At 53.9% G+C, this 17,315-nt stretch overlaps 1 protein-coding gene and 1 long non-coding RNA gene across 5 annotated transcripts in view; one reads left to right on the plus strand and one right to left on the minus strand.

The window, feature by feature from the left end:
- LOC141276153 (uncharacterized) overlaps positions 1-9,728 on the minus strand; it is a 28,991-nt gene extending 19,263 nt beyond the window's left edge. Inside the window, exons 1-2 of the long non-coding RNA XR_012325228.1 lie at positions 9,670-9,728; positions 8,468-8,576 (exon numbers count right to left, since the gene is read on the minus strand). This is a non-coding gene — a long non-coding RNA (uncharacterized lncRNA). The remainder of the gene's footprint in view (positions 1-8,467; positions 8,577-9,669) is intronic.
- Positions 1-16,776, plus strand: part of CMKLR1 (chemerin chemokine-like receptor 1) — a 38,045-nt gene extending 21,269 nt beyond the window's left edge. For all 4 annotated transcript variants that reach the window (XM_033837097.2, XM_019950580.3, XM_073790245.1 and 1 more), the window contains exons 2-3: positions 14,541-14,616; positions 15,323-16,776. In XM_033837097.2, coding sequence (XP_033692988.1) covers positions 15,326-16,423 — 1,098 coding nt within the window. In that variant the 5' untranslated portion in view covers positions 14,541-14,616; positions 15,323-15,325 and the 3' untranslated portion in view covers positions 16,424-16,776. The remainder of the gene's footprint in view (positions 1-14,540; positions 14,617-15,322) is intronic.
- Positions 16,777-17,315: the final 539 nt, after the last annotated feature.

The raw sequence follows: 17,315 nt of genomic DNA on the forward strand, positions 1-17,315 counted from the left end.
CTCATTTAATCCTCGTAACAACCCTATGAGGAAAGAGCTATCACCCCCATTTTTCAGATGAGGAAACTGAGGCACAGAGAGGTGTGGTGACTTGCCCACAGTAACGCAGCTGGTGAATGGCAGGGCGGGGGTTCAAACCCAGGCAGTTTGGCTCTAGAGGTGTTTGTCCTCTTTATTACAAATGTGTTTATCTGTTTGTTACCCAATCCTCACCCTCGAGAATGCCAGCCCCTCCAGGGAAGCAATGTGTCCATTTTGTTCCCTGCTGTAGCCCCTGGATCTGGATCTGGGCTTGGCACACAATAGGTGTTTAATAAATATTTCTTGGAAGGATGGAGGAAGGGAGAGAGGAGGATCAGAGAATTGGAGGGAAGAATCCTTGGCCTTCTGAGCTTTCCATTAGCCCAATGTCAAGGCCATCTTCTTGGAAGTTTCTCAACCTCCTGGAGGGTTTGAGTCAGCCTGTCTGGAAGGGACCGCACCTCGCCCTCCCTTCCCCTCCCTCACCCTCCAAGAGGGCTTCTGTTTTCTGACCTCTCCCAGGCAAAGGTGCCAAACCGCACTCCTGGAACCCCAGGCCCACGCTGCGCACACTTCCTCCCGTGACAGGGCCATGGAGGAGAACGTTCCAGGCCAGAGGCAGGAAGTCTCCGAAACAAAGTGGCCTGGAGTGAACAGGGCTGTTGGGCAGACAGTGAGGGGCCTGGGCGGGGCTGCTCTCGTCTAGATGTGCTGGGGCCTCAGGGCTGCTCAGGCGACAAGCAGATGGGACATGGGAGAAGGCTGGAAAGGGGTCTGTGACCTGACGCTGCAGCCTCCTGGTGTCTCCAATTTACCCAATGTTCCCTGACATTCTGGGAATTCTAGAAAAGGCTGTGTCCTGCCAAGTTCTCCTTGGATCCTAAAATAAAGGACCCCACCAAGAGGGTGGAAACATATTTTCCAGTTTTACCGCTGTGAGATAAATCCCCCCCCTTTCCTGTAATATTACTAATTACTGGTATTAATAGTATTGGTAACTGTGATCATGGCAGGCACAAGGCCAAGCACTTTACCAGCCTTGTCTTATTGCATCCTCACAACTCCTAGAGAAAGATGCTATGGATGAGGCGCCTGAGGCTCAGAGAAGTGAAGCAACCTATACAAGGTCACACAGCCTCTAAGTGCTGGAGGTGGAATTGAAATCTAGTTCTAAGTCATGTGGAAAATGATTCCAGGGAAAACCAGGAGAGGAGAAGCCCAAAGTCCAGCCTAGAGCTCCTGGTTATACCCATTGCTCAGTTTCTGGGTAACTTTGGGAAAGATCATGAAACTTGTTTGAATCTCAGTTTTCTTATCTGTTAAATGGGCATAAGGGGGAATTGGCATCGTCTGAGGCCCTATGAGCGGCTGGCTGTTTTGCTAGGTGCTTCATATAATCATCTTCCTTCATCTTCACAGTATGTTGGGCCATCTGTATGTGCCAGGTTAGAAACGGAAGGTTGGAGATGTGGAGAATGGGCCCGAGGCCACATAGCCTGGGCACCTCCTTGTTATGCTTTAATGCCCTGTGCAGCCGGAAGTGGGACAATGCTTGTTTTAACCGAGGGACTATAGTCAAGTTGAAAAATGCTTTGCAGAAGCTCTGGCAGAGGATGTGGGGATGCCAGGAAAGGAGAAGGGGCCGAGACGGGGAGGGAATGACAGTAGCCACCGTTTCCTCATCCGGCCCCGGGCGGCATCTGGTCTGGAAGGAGGAGGCTGAGAGCAACCGCTGGCTGGCTCCCAGCCCTCCTCTACTTCCAGACACCATCCAGGCTCATCTTTGAGCTCTGTGAGTTTCCTGGTAACACAGCCCTTTGCTTTGGTTCAGAATCTGCAAACTGGATATTTGGCCTGGCTTTCTCCCCTCCCTCCATGAGACAGGGATGCTACCGGATCTCACAGGCACGTCACCATCTGATTTTTCTATACAAACGTTTGCTGAGCACCTGCTGCGCACCAGATACCACGTTCACCTCGTCATTTTGTGATATGCTCACGGTAACCCTAGGAGGGAGGTAATAATATCAGCCCCATTTTACCAATGAGCACACTGAGGCTTGGAGAAGAGAGGTAATATGTCCACAGTCACTGAATGAGGAAGGGCCTTGAAACCTGGTCTGGCTGACTTTCAAGTATGGGCTTTTAGCCACTGTGCAGCTGGGAAGGGGGAGGGGGGCGAGTCTGAGACAACACTGTCACAGTCAGTAAGGACCCCAGACTTGGGGTCTTGGTGGTGGGGACGCTTGTAAATTAACCTTTAACTTCCATCCCAGAGATCTTAATCCTGCAAGGGGTCCCAAGAGCTCGCTTCATCCAGATCCCTGGATTTTCTGAAAGGAAGGTTTTATTATTGCCATTTTATAGGCAACCCTACTATAGCTCAGAGAGGTAAAGCAACTTGTCTGGGGTCACACAGCGTGGAGCTGAGCCATGCTGTCTTTTTATGGGCACAAGGCTAGGAATAGACAGACACTTGGCCCATTCAATTATGGCATATTTTAAAGCTGGAAGAGAGCCTTTGATGCCATCAACTCCAACCTCCTTGTTTTATAGTTGGGGAAACCAAGGCCCCAAATGGTCAGGGATTAATCTAAAGACATTTGCCAAGCAGATCCTGTAAGGTATAAAAGAAAGAGCACTGTATTCTTAATCTGGGTTCAAATCCTACCTCTGCGTCTCACTAGCCACGTGACTTTGGGTAAGACCCTTAACCTCTCTGGCCTTGGCTTCCTCAACTCTAAAATGGCCATAATAATCCCCCTGGGTTTGTGTGAGATGATACACATAAGGTGCTTCTCAATGTCCTGGCATATATAGTAGGTGCTCAATAAAATATTGATATTTTGGTGATTATTATAATATTTAACCCTGGCATTCTAGGGTCAAAAGCTCTTTACCAGAATGTCCAGGAGTGACTTTCAGGGGCCTGGTAAGGTTCTCAGAGTAACAGAGAGAGAGGGAGGGGCTGCAAAGAAGGGCTGCAGAAGCAGATGAGGCCGGTCTTCAGCTTCCTCGCCCTTCTCTCCCACAGCAGGTTGGGGCACTAAAGATGGGGACAGTTCCTTTCGCTGCTCCCTTCCACGCATCTCAAGGTACCCAGAGGAGAAGCCATGCTCTGGGGCGGTATCAGATGCAGCCTGGCCCTCAGGGCTGAAGGTGGGCTGTGCTGGCCTGGATTTAGGGGGACAGGGGCTGGAACTATGACAACTCGCAGGGCACCCAGGAGCCACTCAGAGTCTGGGCTCCAAGCCCACGCCATGAGCAGAACACTGAGGGCATTGCCAGCACGGGGGAGACGGCGACCACCACTGGCAGCCTCCTCCGACCACATCCTGAGCGGCTCACGTAAAACCCCTGTGCCTGCTGCCTTCCAGATACTCTGTGTACACAGCTTGGGGACTATTGACGTGAGTAGACTCAAGGCTGACTTCAGGGGATTAAGCGAACGGGATGCCGGGCCTCCCAGTCCAGTGGGTTATAAGCATGGGAGAAAATCTGTTTACAGGCCACCTCCAGGGGCTGGGGCACTGTTTACGGGGGAGAGACCCAGGCTATTTCCCTGACCGCTTTGGATGTAAGCTGAGTGGCCGGGAGAATTCATAGTGTTTGTGCATTGGACCCACGGTGGGGGCCAGAGTAGCCTTTTGGCCTGGAAAGAGAGACATATGTCCAAACAAAGAGAGACATACGTCCAAACAACATACGTCCAAACAATCTTGGACATATGTCCAAAGAGACACATCCATCCAAACAATCTTGGGGGTCTTTTGTGGCTGGAATAGCTGCTGGGTCTGCAGTAAAATAGTGGGGCTGGGTTTGCAAGGAAGAGTCCGCCCTCTACCTGGGCCAGGAATCTGCTTCCGAGTCAGGATTCTCTCTGGGGCTGGCGTCCAGCCTCCGCTCAGTCCTAGGGTAGGCAGGGGCCAGACTGCTTGGGCCTCCGGGACACCGGTAAGGAGTTAGCATTGTTCTAAGAACAAAGGGGAGCTGCCAGGGGCTTTTAAGCGGGGAGAGCTGTGATGCGGTTTGCATTTTGACATGGTCTCTCCAGCTACTAGGTGGAAAATGAAATTATAGTGCAAGTGACATGCTGGTTAGGGATCTCTAGCACTCACCCAGGCGGGCAGAAATGATGGACAGATTTGTGAGCTGTTTAGGAAACAGACGTGTGGGTGTCGGAGGGGGAGACACGGAGAGTCTGGATTCTGGGTCAGGGTCTCAGCGGGAAACAGATGACCCACTCACATGAGGACTTGATGAGTTCTTAGGCAAGGGAGGACTTAGAAAGTGTGGACAGCCTAAATGATGTATCCTTGTATCTTAGACCCCAGGTCCCTTCCTGCCCTTAGGTCGAGGGGTCAGGGAGGGACTGCTTCCTGGGACCCAGGTTGTGTAGCTGTGACCAACTCATGGAGACCCTGCAGGGAGGGCACTGGGACAATAAACACCCGACCTGCTTTCTTCCTGTCCTGCAGCCCCTGCTGGGCCTTCATGGATGGAGTCAACTGGAGGTCAGAGGGCAGGGAGTTAATAATATTATTCCTACAGCTCAGCCTGCAGGGCACAGAGCAGGGAGCAGTGAATTTGAGGACAGCACATTGGGGAGAAGGCATGGGTCATTCTAATGGGGGGGGATCCAGGCAGCGGAGTGGACAGTTGGCGGTGGCGGGGGTGGGGGGCAGTCTTCCTGCTTCAGTGCTCCCATCAGGCACTGGAGGTTTACTGGGGCCTCTGGGCAAGCAGGTTGCCCACGTCGAAGGGCATAAGCTCCTTGCTTTTTCCCACCGCTGCAGAGTCCTAAGCCCAAACGCAGCCCCAGCCCGACCCCAAGAAAATGGGGCAGGTTGTTAGGCAGCGAGCACCTTCGATCCCCACTACGGTGACTCAGCCAGAGCTCCCGGGTGTGGGCGTGGGACCAGGGAGGAAATTTTCTCCCAACACAGAGCTAATTCTGTCCCAGCGCTGGCAGCCAGGTCTGTGGCTGGAACAGCTGCTGCTGTGTGGTTTCGAGATTCCTGAGTCCCTCGGGGCTAGGGATCCAGGGCTGGTAACCCCTGAATCTCTCTTGGAGCCGGCTGTGGGGCTCGAGGCCCCCCCCCTCAGCCCTGAAGGATGAGGGACTGGTGGATGGGACCAGACAGAGGACTGTGGCAGAGGCCAAGGCATCAGGACCAAAGCTGGCTGGCAGGGCCTGGGGGAGGTGGGGACACTGCCGAGGAGGGACATTTGTGACCGGGAGAGTGGTGCCTGGAAGGCCCCATTATGTTTCACCTGCTGGCTGAGGCTGTGATCTTGGGCAAGTAGAAAGAGCCAAGGTTTGGGGGTCAGAGGGTCCTTGGTTCAAACCCTGGGCTGATGCTTAAAGGCTGTGTGAGCTGGGGTGAGTCACTTCACCTCTCTGAGTGAGGCTTCATTCGCAAATCTATGTCACAAGCTGAGGGCCTGAGGGCGGAGTGGTGAGGCATAAGGTGTGTCGAGCACCAGGCTGGCTTCTAGGCTCTGGGATACATCACGGGCAAGACAGGCTAAGGCCCTCTTCTCTGAGGCTTAGGGAGGGTCAGTCCCTCTCCTGGACCTCCGTTTCCCCGGCTACAAAACAGAATGCCCTCTGAGGGGCCTCCCGGCTCCTGAGAGCCTGTTGGAGGCTCTGAAAGCTGGAGGAGAGGCATCCGGGGCCGCCCGGCCCGGACTGTCAGGGTGGGCCATGGGGGAGGTGGGAGACGCGGACAGGAGCCAGGGCAAACATGGGGGGAAGAGTTTCCAGTTTCCCCGATGGGCTCCCACGCCCACGGGCCCTGATAAAGCCCCTGCACTCGGCCTGGGGCCTGCAGCCAGGAGACGGTTAGCCATAGGCTGGAGACGCAGCGGCCGGAAGGCAGCGGGCTGGGAGACAGGGTGGCAGCCTGCGGTGTAGCCCGCTAGGCACATAGGTGAGTGATGCCGGAAGGTGAAGGGTGGCTTGGCCTCTCAGGCGGGAGGGTGGGGAGAGAGGGAGGGAACAGGGAGACAAAGAGAAGACAGGGAGACTGCACAGAGAAGTGAGAGGCAGGGCGAGACACAGAGACAGGGACAGAGAATACAAGATGAGACAAAGGGAGAGAGACCAAGACAGAGGCTGGCGACGGAGAAGCAAGCAGGGAGAGGCCAGACTCGGACAGAAAGGGAGCAAGTCCTTCGCAGAGCCTGGCAGAGGGGCGTGGCAACGACACGGAGAGGAAGCTGAAGGCCACATCTGCCACCCAGATGGCTCTCAGCCCTGCTGCCCCCTGAGCCCAGGGGACACAGGCTAGCAGGTGGCAGCTGGAGGAGGTGGGGCCCTGGATTCCTAAGGACCTGTGTTCAAATCCCTGCACTGCCACTAACCAGGTGTGTGACTGCAGGCAGATGACCCTTCTCCCACTGCTGCCTGGCCTCAGACATCCCCTCGGTAAATCAGGACGGATGACAGTGACCTTGCAGGGTTAGGGGGAGGTCCAGGTGGGAAGAGCTGTGCCCATGGCACCCTGGCCTCCTCTCCAGGGCCAGGGGGCAGCAGGCTCCACACATCCTTGAAGAATGGATGAATGAATGCGCCCCCCTCCGAAGGGCTTTTCCTGCAGCACCTGGGATGTGACATGCTCCCCTTAGGGCCATTACCTAGAGGCACGGGGGCTTGGGGGAAACCCAGGGGAGCCTCGTTTTGCCCCACCTGGAAAATGCACACCCTGACCTCGTGGGGACTCTTGGGAGGTTCCACTGGGGCAATGACTAGAGGATTCTGGAATGTCCCGAGGAGGCGAGGCAGTGGACAAGGAAGGAGAGTGGGTTCGGCAATTCATCGGGCTCTGAGCTTCCTCCTGTCTGGAATGACGAATTTGACCTATCTTGCTTACCTGAGCTATCTGTGTGACCCTGGGCACTTAACCTCTTTGGCACAATGTCCTCTTCTGTAATAGTGCTTAGAACCATGCCTGGAATTTGGTGAGGGCTCTATACACGTTTGCTTAATAAAAACTAAGCAAAGAACATCTGTCTGAGGTTTCTGCTGTCTGTGGTGGGAGGAACCAGATGTGGCCTTGAGCTCTCCCACCTCTTCCCCAGCAAAGGTCTGTCTGCCCTGGCCAGGTGGGCAGGGCAGGACCATCTGTGCAGGGTCTTCTGCCTGGTCTCTCTGGTCTCCGCCAGGAGGAATCGGGCCTTGGCCGCCGCACAGCCACCTCTGACGGGGTTGATGCTGTTCCCTTTGTGGGCTCATCCACATTCATTCCCAGCCTGATGGAGAAGGCTGGCAGGGCGGGGCTCTCAAGGCCCCGGGCAGGGACAAGGCTGCTTGTTTGGTCCTTCCCCTGCCCAATGTGGCCTTATGAGGGATTCAGTGACCCAGGCACGGGCTGGTCACTGCCCAAGCCTGAACCCCGGGGGCAGGAATTTGGGGTGTGTGTTTGTTTGCTTTGAGTTTTTCTGGACCTCAGGAGGGGTGGGAAGGCTGACATAATGACACCCCTCCACCCATCCCCATCTGCCTCAGAGGCCTCTGAAGCCCCTGCCCTTGTCTTATTTTCATTCTTCTCTGCATTCATTTCCTTTTTCCCCTTTTCCTTCTCCCTCTCCCTCCCACCCCCGCTCCCAAGGAGCTATTCTAATCTGTTCAGCGTGTATCTCGTTATTTGGCCCTGTTCTTGCAGAACGTGTGTTACTGCTTTTGGAGGCTTGTTTTTAGTGTACTTACGTGCTATTTGGGTAGGTGGTTTTAAATAGCTGTGCTCTTTCGCTGTGTGTACACTTGCTAATCTGTTGCCTCTAACAGCTGCGTAGCTCTTTGCCTCTCCCACACCGGACGTAAGCAGCTTCCAGCTTCCAGCCGTCAGCAGACACCCCTGCGCTGCCCGAGACGCCTGGCTCTTTGACCGTTTGGGGGCACACAGCCTCCCCGTGGGCTCTCGCTACTGACAGCCCGCACCTGTGGCTCTTTGTCGGAGGACTGCCCTCGGGCGCTGGGAGGGCCTGGGACTGCGCCCCTCCTAGGACAGGATGGAGGGATATAAATATCCTCCTGGAATTCAACCTCCATTGTTCCCTGACCCCGGCATGAACCAAGCCACCTTCCCCAGGGATTTTGCCTGGCGTTGCCCCCTTGTCGGACCTCCTCCCTTTCCTAATCCTACTTCTCCACTCCCTTACTGGGTTTTCCTGGAACACTTCCTTAATAATCACCTTTGCAGGAAGGCTTACGTGAGGTTTGCTTCTGGAGAACCAATGCTAAGGCATGCCCCTCCAAACACCGCACGTGAGCTGGGGGGCACGCAGGGGTTCACGGGTACCCGCAGCAAGGCATGAAGCCTGTGCCAGCCCCAGGGGGTCTCCATCCCAGCTTTCTAGAACCTTTCCACCGTTCTCATTCGCATGTCTTTGATGATCAGTTTGTCTAATACCTCGGTTTGGAGGTTTCCCTCCTGTAAATTACCTGTTTATATCATTAGCCCATTTTTCTGCTGGGGTTGCTGTGTTTTCGGATTTGCAGGAAGGCGTTCCCTGTACATTCCAGGTGGCAATCCCAGCACAGAGGGAGCGATCTGGAGGAACAGCAAATAGCAACGTTAAGTTCTAACAATAATGACAACTATGTAGGTGTTATGGGCTGAATTGTGTCCCCTCCCCCAAATTCATATGCTGACGTCCTAAATGCCAGTACTTTGGGAATGTGACTGTATTTGGAACAGGGTTTTTAAGTGGTGATTAGGGAAAAGTGAGGTCATTAGGGTGGGCCCTAACCCAATCTGCCTGATGTCCTTATATGAAGAGGTGATTAGGGCACGCACGCGCGCGCGCGCGCGCGCGCACACAGAGAAGACCACGTGAGGACACAGCAATATCCCGAGGACCCACTTGGTGCCCACATCCTGCTCTGACCTGAGATACGGAGCCTGAATAAGACCCAGTCCTCCCCCTCAGGTAGCTTGCAATCTAGTCAGATGTGTGAAGCCAGTAATAATCATATAAATACTGCGTGCCCCGCAGTGGGGAGCAGGGTGCCGGCGGAGCCAGAACGGAGGGTGTATTAGTGTCCTAGGGCTGCTGTAACAAGTTATTGCACACCGGGTGGCTTAAAACGATAGAAATGCATATTCTCTCGTGGTTCTGGAGGCCAGAAGTCTGAAAACAAGCCATCGCAGGCTGTGCTCCCTCCGAAGGCTCTAGGGGAGGACCCTTCCTCGTGTCTTCCAGCTTCTGGGGCTCTGGGTGTTCTTGGCTCGTGGCTGCATCCCTCCAGGCCCCACCTCCCTCTTCACATGGCCTTCTCTGTTTCTGTGTCAAACCTCCTTCTGTCATTTCCTCTTATAGGGACACTTGTCATTGGATTTAGAGTCCACCTTAATCCAAGATGATCTCATCTTGAGATCCTTATGTTAATTACATCTGCAAAGACCCTTTTTTCCAAATAAGGTCACATTTGCAGGTTCTGGTGAACGTATCTTTTTTTTTTTTTTTTGAGATGAGTTTGAACTTGTAGAGGAAATTTAAAAGGGAATAGAAACTCTTACACTCTGAAAAAATGAGTGATTTTGATTGTTGGCAGATGCCACGTAGCAAATGTGTTACTTCGCTTCGGGAAGCTTTTTCTCTCCACAAAGTGGAGCTCTCAGACCTCCCAGGGCCTTGACTCACATTGGGTCTTTCTCCATCATCCTCACCAAGCCTGGGACAAGCTGAAGGGCCTTAATGCGTGCTCCCAGCGGCCCTGAGAAGTAAGCAGGGCAGGGGTTATCATTCCCATTTTGCAGATGGCACAACCGAGGCTCAGAGATGGGGAAGAAACTTGCTCCGGTGTCATAGCGGGTCTCCTGCCTCCCCTACCACCTCTTCCCTGGCATCCCCTTCTGGGGACCTATGGGAACTGTCCCAAAGAAAGGACTGCCAAGACGGGCTTGGGGAGTCTGTCTCAGGAGCCTCAGAGCAGATCAGCTCTAGGTCCTGGTTCCAAATGGGTGTGAGTTTGGGATCACACGAAGAATCTGGGAGCCGCGCCAGGACAGCTCATCTGTCCCCTGGGCTCCCTGGGGAGCCGAGGGCAGAAAGAAGGACAGTCTGGCTACAGGCTCGCTTGCCCGCCTGGGCTGTGATGGACAGTGTCAGCTTTGGCAAACGATTCCCATCTGTGTCCCAGACCTCAGCCAGATTGTCCTGAAAACTGGGGAACATGGGTTCCTTGAGGGGCTAAGAAAGGGGAGCAAAGAGGAGGTTTCCCAGGAGGGTGGAGCTGGGGACCCTGAGGCATCAGCAAGGGTGTGAACAGACATGGAAAGATGTGCTCCACTTTCTGGAAAGCAAGATGGTTAAGAGCAGGGCACAGAGTCCCAGCAACCTGGGTGTGAACTGGCTGCTAGCTGACTGTGCCTTAGCCTCACTTCCTTACCTTGGGAGTAACAGCAGTACTACTGCTGGGGTTTGTTGGGGACGTATGAGCGAATGCCACTAAAAAGCTTGGTACAATGTTTGGGCTAGAGTGTGCCCCGATTTATCTATCACAAGGAACTAAAACCAACATAAAGTATAGCTAGATGTAGACATCAGAGCCAACCCAAACCAACGCAGGAATTGCAGACCAGCAGGACGAATGGGCTTGCTGCCTCTGACCTGCAGATGTGACTCTGAGCTTCCTTATGGCCACATCAAAAAGGGAAACGTGATCCTTTGTAGAACTTTGTTTATTAAGATTGAGGAAGCAGCCTAGTTCCTCAGAGGAAATAATGTTTTTCCTTATCTTGAATTCTCCAGGGCATTTCTCACTGGGCAGGGAACTTCATAAAGGGCACCTCGAGAGAGGTAGTGGGTAGCATCACTGTCCAGGACTAATACAGCATCACAGATGTGATTTCCCTGTGGTAGCTGCTTGTAGGGACCTTGAAGGCAAGGCAAAGGGAAACCGGGGAAGGCAGCTCCATGGGAGGATCAAGAATGTGATGAAGGTCTGGGCTCTCAGGGTTCAAAGCTAAGGCTTAGAGAGCTCAGAGAGGTGGGATTGGGACTCCTAATCTCTCAGGGAAGCAGGGGGAACCCAAGAGACTTTTCACTTGGGATCCTTGGAAGTCAGGCTCTGGAGTCAGATTTCCCAGCTGTGTGGCTTCGGGCAAGTTGCTTCACCTCTCTGAACCTCAGTTTTCTTAACTGCAAGCTAATGTATCCTTGTAAGGCTATGGCAGAGCACAATAGCATATAAGGAGTGCTCAAATAAATGTTAGCCATACACATATTATGTATGTATACTTATACCCTTTTTTCCTATAGAGGGTTTAAGGAATCTGAACAATGAGAATTTTATAGAGGGTTTAAGGAATCTGAACAATGAGAATTTTACAGCTCTTTACCATTGGCAAAGGAGTCATTGTCATTTCTTATGACCCTTCCAACAGCAATGAGGGAAGGGTTCTTACCCCTCTGGAGAGGTGAGGAGACTGGAGCTTAGAGAAGCAAATTCTTGCCTGTATCGCCCTTGACCTGCCCTTGAACCCAGAGCTGGGGAGACAAGTGGGCAAGATGCACAGGTCCTCTGGCCTTCCTGGCTCCTCCCGCCATTTTAGAATGGCAAAGGCCATTTTAGAAGGGAGTTAAGAGTAGAAGACTGAGGGGGAAAAATGATGATAATAATAACAACAGTAATAATGACAGTAAAAACATAGTGCTTACCCCATAAGAGACCCTGTTCTCAGTACTTTGCATGTGACATTTAATCCTCTCAACCATTTGAACTATTACGATTATACCCATTTTATAGATAAGACAACTGAGGCACAGAGAAGATACCTGAGCGGCTCAAGGTCACAGGGAGTTCATGAAGGAGGAGGATTTGGATGCTGGTAGCTAGGCTGGGCCCCAGGGTCTGTGTCCTTGACTGCTCTGCTCTACTGCCCAGGCTGGGGGCAGCACAGGACAGGAGGGATGTACGTCGGGATAGAGCAGAGGCCGAGGCTGAGGGCAAACCTGTGACTGGTGCCCTCGTGCAGGGAGATCCCAGGGGCTCAGGCAGGGGGGAGTGGAGGGGAAGGGCACACACCTATGGGGGACACTGACATTCCTTGGGGGATGAGGGGTGAGGAGTAGTCGGACAGACATGCCGGGGGATGTCAGCACCACCCTGTGCAGGCCCAGACTGGCCTCCACCCTGCTCAAAGATGAAAAGACCTGTGATCTCCGACCCCGAGCTGCTTCCAGCCCAGCGGGAGAGCCAGACGTGATGTCGCATTTCTGCAGCTGCTTCAGTGCCAATTGCTGGGTCCTGAGACCTTGCTACTCTTCGCCCTCCTCTGGGGGCTCAGATACCGCCCCCCCCCACCCGCTAATGAGGGGGGAATGCGGGGGCGGGGGAGACGGCCTGGCATGCCCTCCTTCCTCCCTCCTTCCTGTCTTAACTCACAACTGCCCTTTAAAACTCAGCCCCATATGGGTTTCCCTGGTGGCGCAGTGGTTGAGAGTCCGCCTGCCGATGCAGGGGACACGGGTTCGTGCCCTGGTCCGGGAAGATCCCACGTGCCGCGGAGTGGCTGGGCCCGTGAGCCATGGCCGCTGAGCCTGCGCGTCTGGAGCCTGAACGCCGCAACGGGAGAGGCCACAACAGTGAGAGGCCCGCGTACTGCCAAAAAAAAAAAAAAAAAAAAAAACAAACCTCAGCCCATAGCCCACCTGCCACAGGAAGCCTCCGATGCCCAGGTTAGGGGATGCCCCTCCGCGGGGCTCCCTGGGGGCAGCCTGGCCTTGCTCGGGACACAGCACCACCTCTGTCTTGTCCCTTGTGACTGACCGTGAGCCCCTGTGGAAAAGCAACGTGGGAAGCCACGGCCTCGTCCCTGGATCCTGCACAGCCCGGAACAGGGAACGCGGACATGCTCATTCCTTCCTCAAGGACACACTCGGTGGCTGTCATGAGATCACGATTTCGCAGCGTGGAGTGGCGGGCAAGATCCCACATTCTGCAGACCTGGTTCAAATCCAGGCTCTCCCACCCCCCTGCCCAAATGTCTTGGGCAAGGGTCTTCATCTCCTTCAGCCTCGCTGTGGCCCCTCCTGGGTCAAAGTGAGACCATCTGAATCACATGCTCAGCACATACATTATTATCGTGAGCACCTGTCACGTTTCCCCCAGTTGTGGGAGTCGGGGGAGGGGGCAGCTGCTGCCTCCTCGTCTTCTCTCCGCGTCCCACAGGAAGTCCTTGGGGACCCCTGATTGGACACTTCTGGATTCTTCTCCCAGGCTGCAGAGTGGGATGATGCCCACTCCTTTGAGCCCAGAGTCCTCAATGGAAATTTCCAAGTGGCTTTTATTTAATAAAAAGCGAAAGATGACTTTTATGCAATAAAATACCACCTCGAGCCCATCAAGCAGCAATGATGAATTTATATGGAGAAGGGCTGGACTTATTGATAATGAAGTGTCGATTGCCAGTGTCGCCAGGCTGAAACATCTTGTTTAGAGCCCATTTGTCAGATGGGGAGAACATGGGTGGTGGAAAGTGCATGGGCTCTGGGTTGTCAGCGCCCTGGGTTCAGATTCCAGCTCAGAATTCAGCTGTTTACCCTTGGGTTGCAATGTAATCGCTAATATTGAGTGTGCCAGCACTGGGCCAAACGCTCCACGTTCCTGATCGCCTGTGATTCTTACATCCTTTCTGTGAAGTAGTGAGTATTCCCATCTTACTGATGAGGAAACCGAGGCTCAGAGAGGAGAAGTCGTGTGTCCAAAGCCACGGAGCTGGCAGGTGGCCAAGGCTGGGTGTGAACGGTGCGTGAGACCACCTCCTCCAAGACCTCCCAAGCTTGCGAACTCTCCAATCTTTGTTCCTTCTTCCATAAATTGGGAAAATACCCAACAAGGTTGTTATGGGGATTGTATGAAGTACCAGTTCAGCTGTCTGGCATATAGTAGATGCTCAGGGAATGTATTTGTGTCTGTCTCATCGGACCGTTGTGACACCAGGGCCCAATTCTTGGTAACAGAGGGCCCAGAAGATGCCCGGTGAGAAGGATGCTTCTCTCTGAGCCTCAGTTTCCACAGCTCCAAACCAAGAGTAGTATCACCTGCCTGGAAGAACCTCTGGGAGGATTTAATGTGATGAGGAAATTATAGTTCTTGGCACAGAGTAGGTGCTCTGGGCAGTTCCTCTTCTTGTCTCCTGTGTCCCCAACACTGCCTGAAATGGTGTTTTCTGGGTCCTGCCCTGGCAGTGGATTCGTATCGAGCCATCCATACTCTCTCCCCTGCACCCATCCCTGAATCGGGCTCTCGTCTCTGGATGTGCTGGGATGGGGGGGGTCGGTGGAGATGGGGGTTGGGATGAAGGGTTCAGCTGTTGACCTGGGTTCAGGGGACTCCACCACTTCCCAGCTGGGTAACCTCGGGCACATCACTTAGCTTCTCTGAGCCTCTGCTTCCTCCTCTGGAAAGTGGGAGTAACAGCGATACATTCAACCTCTGGCTCTGGGTCCACCCAAACCTCTGGTTCTTAGATCCAGAGCCAACTGCTCTTCCTCATTCTTCCCTGCAGGTGTTTCCAGCTGTGTTTGGGAACTGATTGGCTAAGGACCCACATTGGAGAGCTTTGGGCATCGTAACAGTGAACGGTAAGGGACACGGGATCTGAACTCATCTCTCCAAAGGGCATCAGTGTGGGACGAGGATGAGGTGGGTGCACTGTCAGTGCAGCTGTCCCTGGGTTTTGGAAATATGGTCGGAACCAAGTTCGCAGCACTACGCACCTCTCCTTTATTGCGCTTAGCATTGTTGCGATTTGTCCATGATTTGAGGAGTTTTTTGATGAATAGTTGTCTCCCACTAGACTGTAAGGGAAAGGGGAGGGTCCCAGAGAGGCAGCAAAAACATGGTGGTCCAGAGGGACCATAGACTCTGAAGCTGGGGCCTGACTCCTGGCTCTGCCTCTTCCCAGCTGTATGACTTTGGGCACATGACTCAAGCTCTCTGTGCCTCAGTTTCCTCATCTGTAAAATGGGGTTTGTAACAACCTTCATTGAGTTATTATGAGGATGAAAAGAGTTTACATACCTCAACCCTTTAGAATAGTACCCGATATACAGGAGGTACCTGAGAGGTGTTAGTCCAGTAAATAAAATAGCAAAGCCACCCGACTGGCCTTGCTCACAGCCAGGGAGGACACGGTCAGTCGCACTGGCTTTAAGGTCAACCTCTTAAAGCCAGTTCTCATCAAGTTCCCCTAATGACCCCTGCCTAATGACCCCTAATCACCCCTGCCTAATGACCCCTAATGACCCCTGCCTAATGACCCCTAATGACCCCTGCCTCCGCTTGCAGAGAATGGAGGATGAGGATAACATCACCTCCCTCACCTATGAGTACGTGTACTCTGATGACTTCGACCCCATCGTGGTGTTGGAGGAGTTCTCTCCCCTGGAAGGCAGGGTGGTCAGGATCTTCCTGGTGGTGGTCTACAGCATCATCTGTTTCCTCGGGATCCTGGGCAACGGCTTGGTGATCATCATCGCCACCTGCAAGATGAAGAAGACGGTGAACACCGTCTGGTTCCTCAATCTGGCCGTCGCGGATTTCCTGTTCAACGTCTTCCTCCCCATCCACATCACCTACGCCGCCATGGACTACCACTGGGTGTTCGGCACAGCCATGTGCAAGATCAGCAACTTCCTGCTCATCCACAACATGTACACCAGCGTCTTCCTGCTCACTGTCATCAGCTCCGACCGCTGCATCTCCGTGCTCCTCCCCGTCTGGTCCCAGAACCACCGCAGCGTCCGGCTGGCTTACATGGCCTGCATGGTCATCTGGGTCCTGGCTTTCTTCTTGAGTTCCCCATCCCTCGTCTTCCGGGACACAGCCCACGTGCACGGGAAAATATCCTGCTTTAACAACTTCAGCCTGTCTGCCACCAGCTCTTCCTCGTGGCCCACTCATCCCCAAGTGGACGCTGTGGGCTTTGGCCGGCACGTGGCGGTGACCATCACCCGCTTCCTCTGTGGCTTCCTGACCCCGATGCTCGTCATCACCGCCTGCTACGTCACCATCGTCTGCAAGCTGCGGCGCAACCGCCTGGCCAAGACTAAGAAGCCCTTCAAGGTCATCGTGACCATCATTATCACCTTCTTCCTCTGCTGGTGCCCCTACCACACGCTGTACCTTCTGGAGCTCCATCACAGCGCCATGCCTGGCTCCGTCTTCAGCCTGGGTGTGCCCCTGGCCACTGCCATCGCCATTGCCAACAGCTGCATGAATCCCATTCTCTACGTCTTCGTGGGTCAGGACTTCAAGAAGTTCAAGGTGGCCCTCTTCTCCCGTCTGGTCCATGCTCTGAGTGAGGACACAGGCCACTCCTCCTATCCCAGCCACAGAAGTTTCACCAAGATGTCATCCATGAACGAGAGGGAGACCAGCATGCTCTGAGCCTCGCCTGGAACACCCCCGCCCCCCGTGGATACTCCCAACCTTGGAGGCTCAAAGCTACGCCTTCTCGAGACCACGGCAAGAACACCTTGGGCACCCACAGATGCCCGCTGTATTTTGCATGGGGCTGAACTGTGTTTTGAACTGGGAATCCAGGGCTCAGAACTCCTTTCTTCCAGGGGCACGGCGGACAGAGCAGGCTACGGCGCTCAGCCTTGGAAGAGGCTGGAAGATCCCGTGCATCCTGGGAGACCAGCCTTGACTGGTGCAAAGCAAAAAAGGGAGCATTCTCAAAAGCACTGCTATGAACTGGGATGGGCATAAGACAGAGGGATCAGTTACCTACCTGAGTGCTTCCCAGGAATGACAGAAACGCTTTTCAAGGTCCATTCCTGGTGTGAGCAGAGGAGGTCAGAGCAAACCCAGTGTGATGTAGGTCACGCCTCGCTCATATCCCTCTGTCAATAGCTGGCCAGAAATCCTGCCACTCAAGCCATTCCTCTGGGTTAGGGTGTGTGGAAATGCACACACCTTCTCCAGGTTCCCTGGGAAGAGAAGGTGACATGTGAGCACAGGAACTCCCGGGACCATGCATTTGACTTTCAGATCGGCTGAAAAGACAGGCAACAGGTCCTGAGGAGCCATGGGGCTCTTTGTGAGGGCAAGAGAAGCAGGGCTGTGATGAGGACTCAGGGGTTTGGGGGAAGGAATGAAGAAAAAAAAGACCTTTCAAAGGGTGCATGACATGTATCAACTCACCCTCAAACCTCCCAGGGCGATGGTGCTTTGGGCCGTAGCTATTTTGGGGGTGGGGGTGATGCCAGCCCCTTGCCCCAAGCCCTGTTCTCACTTTGCATTTGTTACCCTGGGCTGGTTCGAGGTGGGCAGCTTC

The sequence above is a fragment of the Tursiops truncatus genome, chromosome 13 (assembly GCF_011762595.2).
Source record: "Tursiops truncatus isolate mTurTru1 chromosome 13, mTurTru1.mat.Y, whole genome shotgun sequence".
Lineage (NCBI taxonomy): Eukaryota > Metazoa > Chordata > Mammalia > Artiodactyla > Delphinidae > Tursiops > Tursiops truncatus.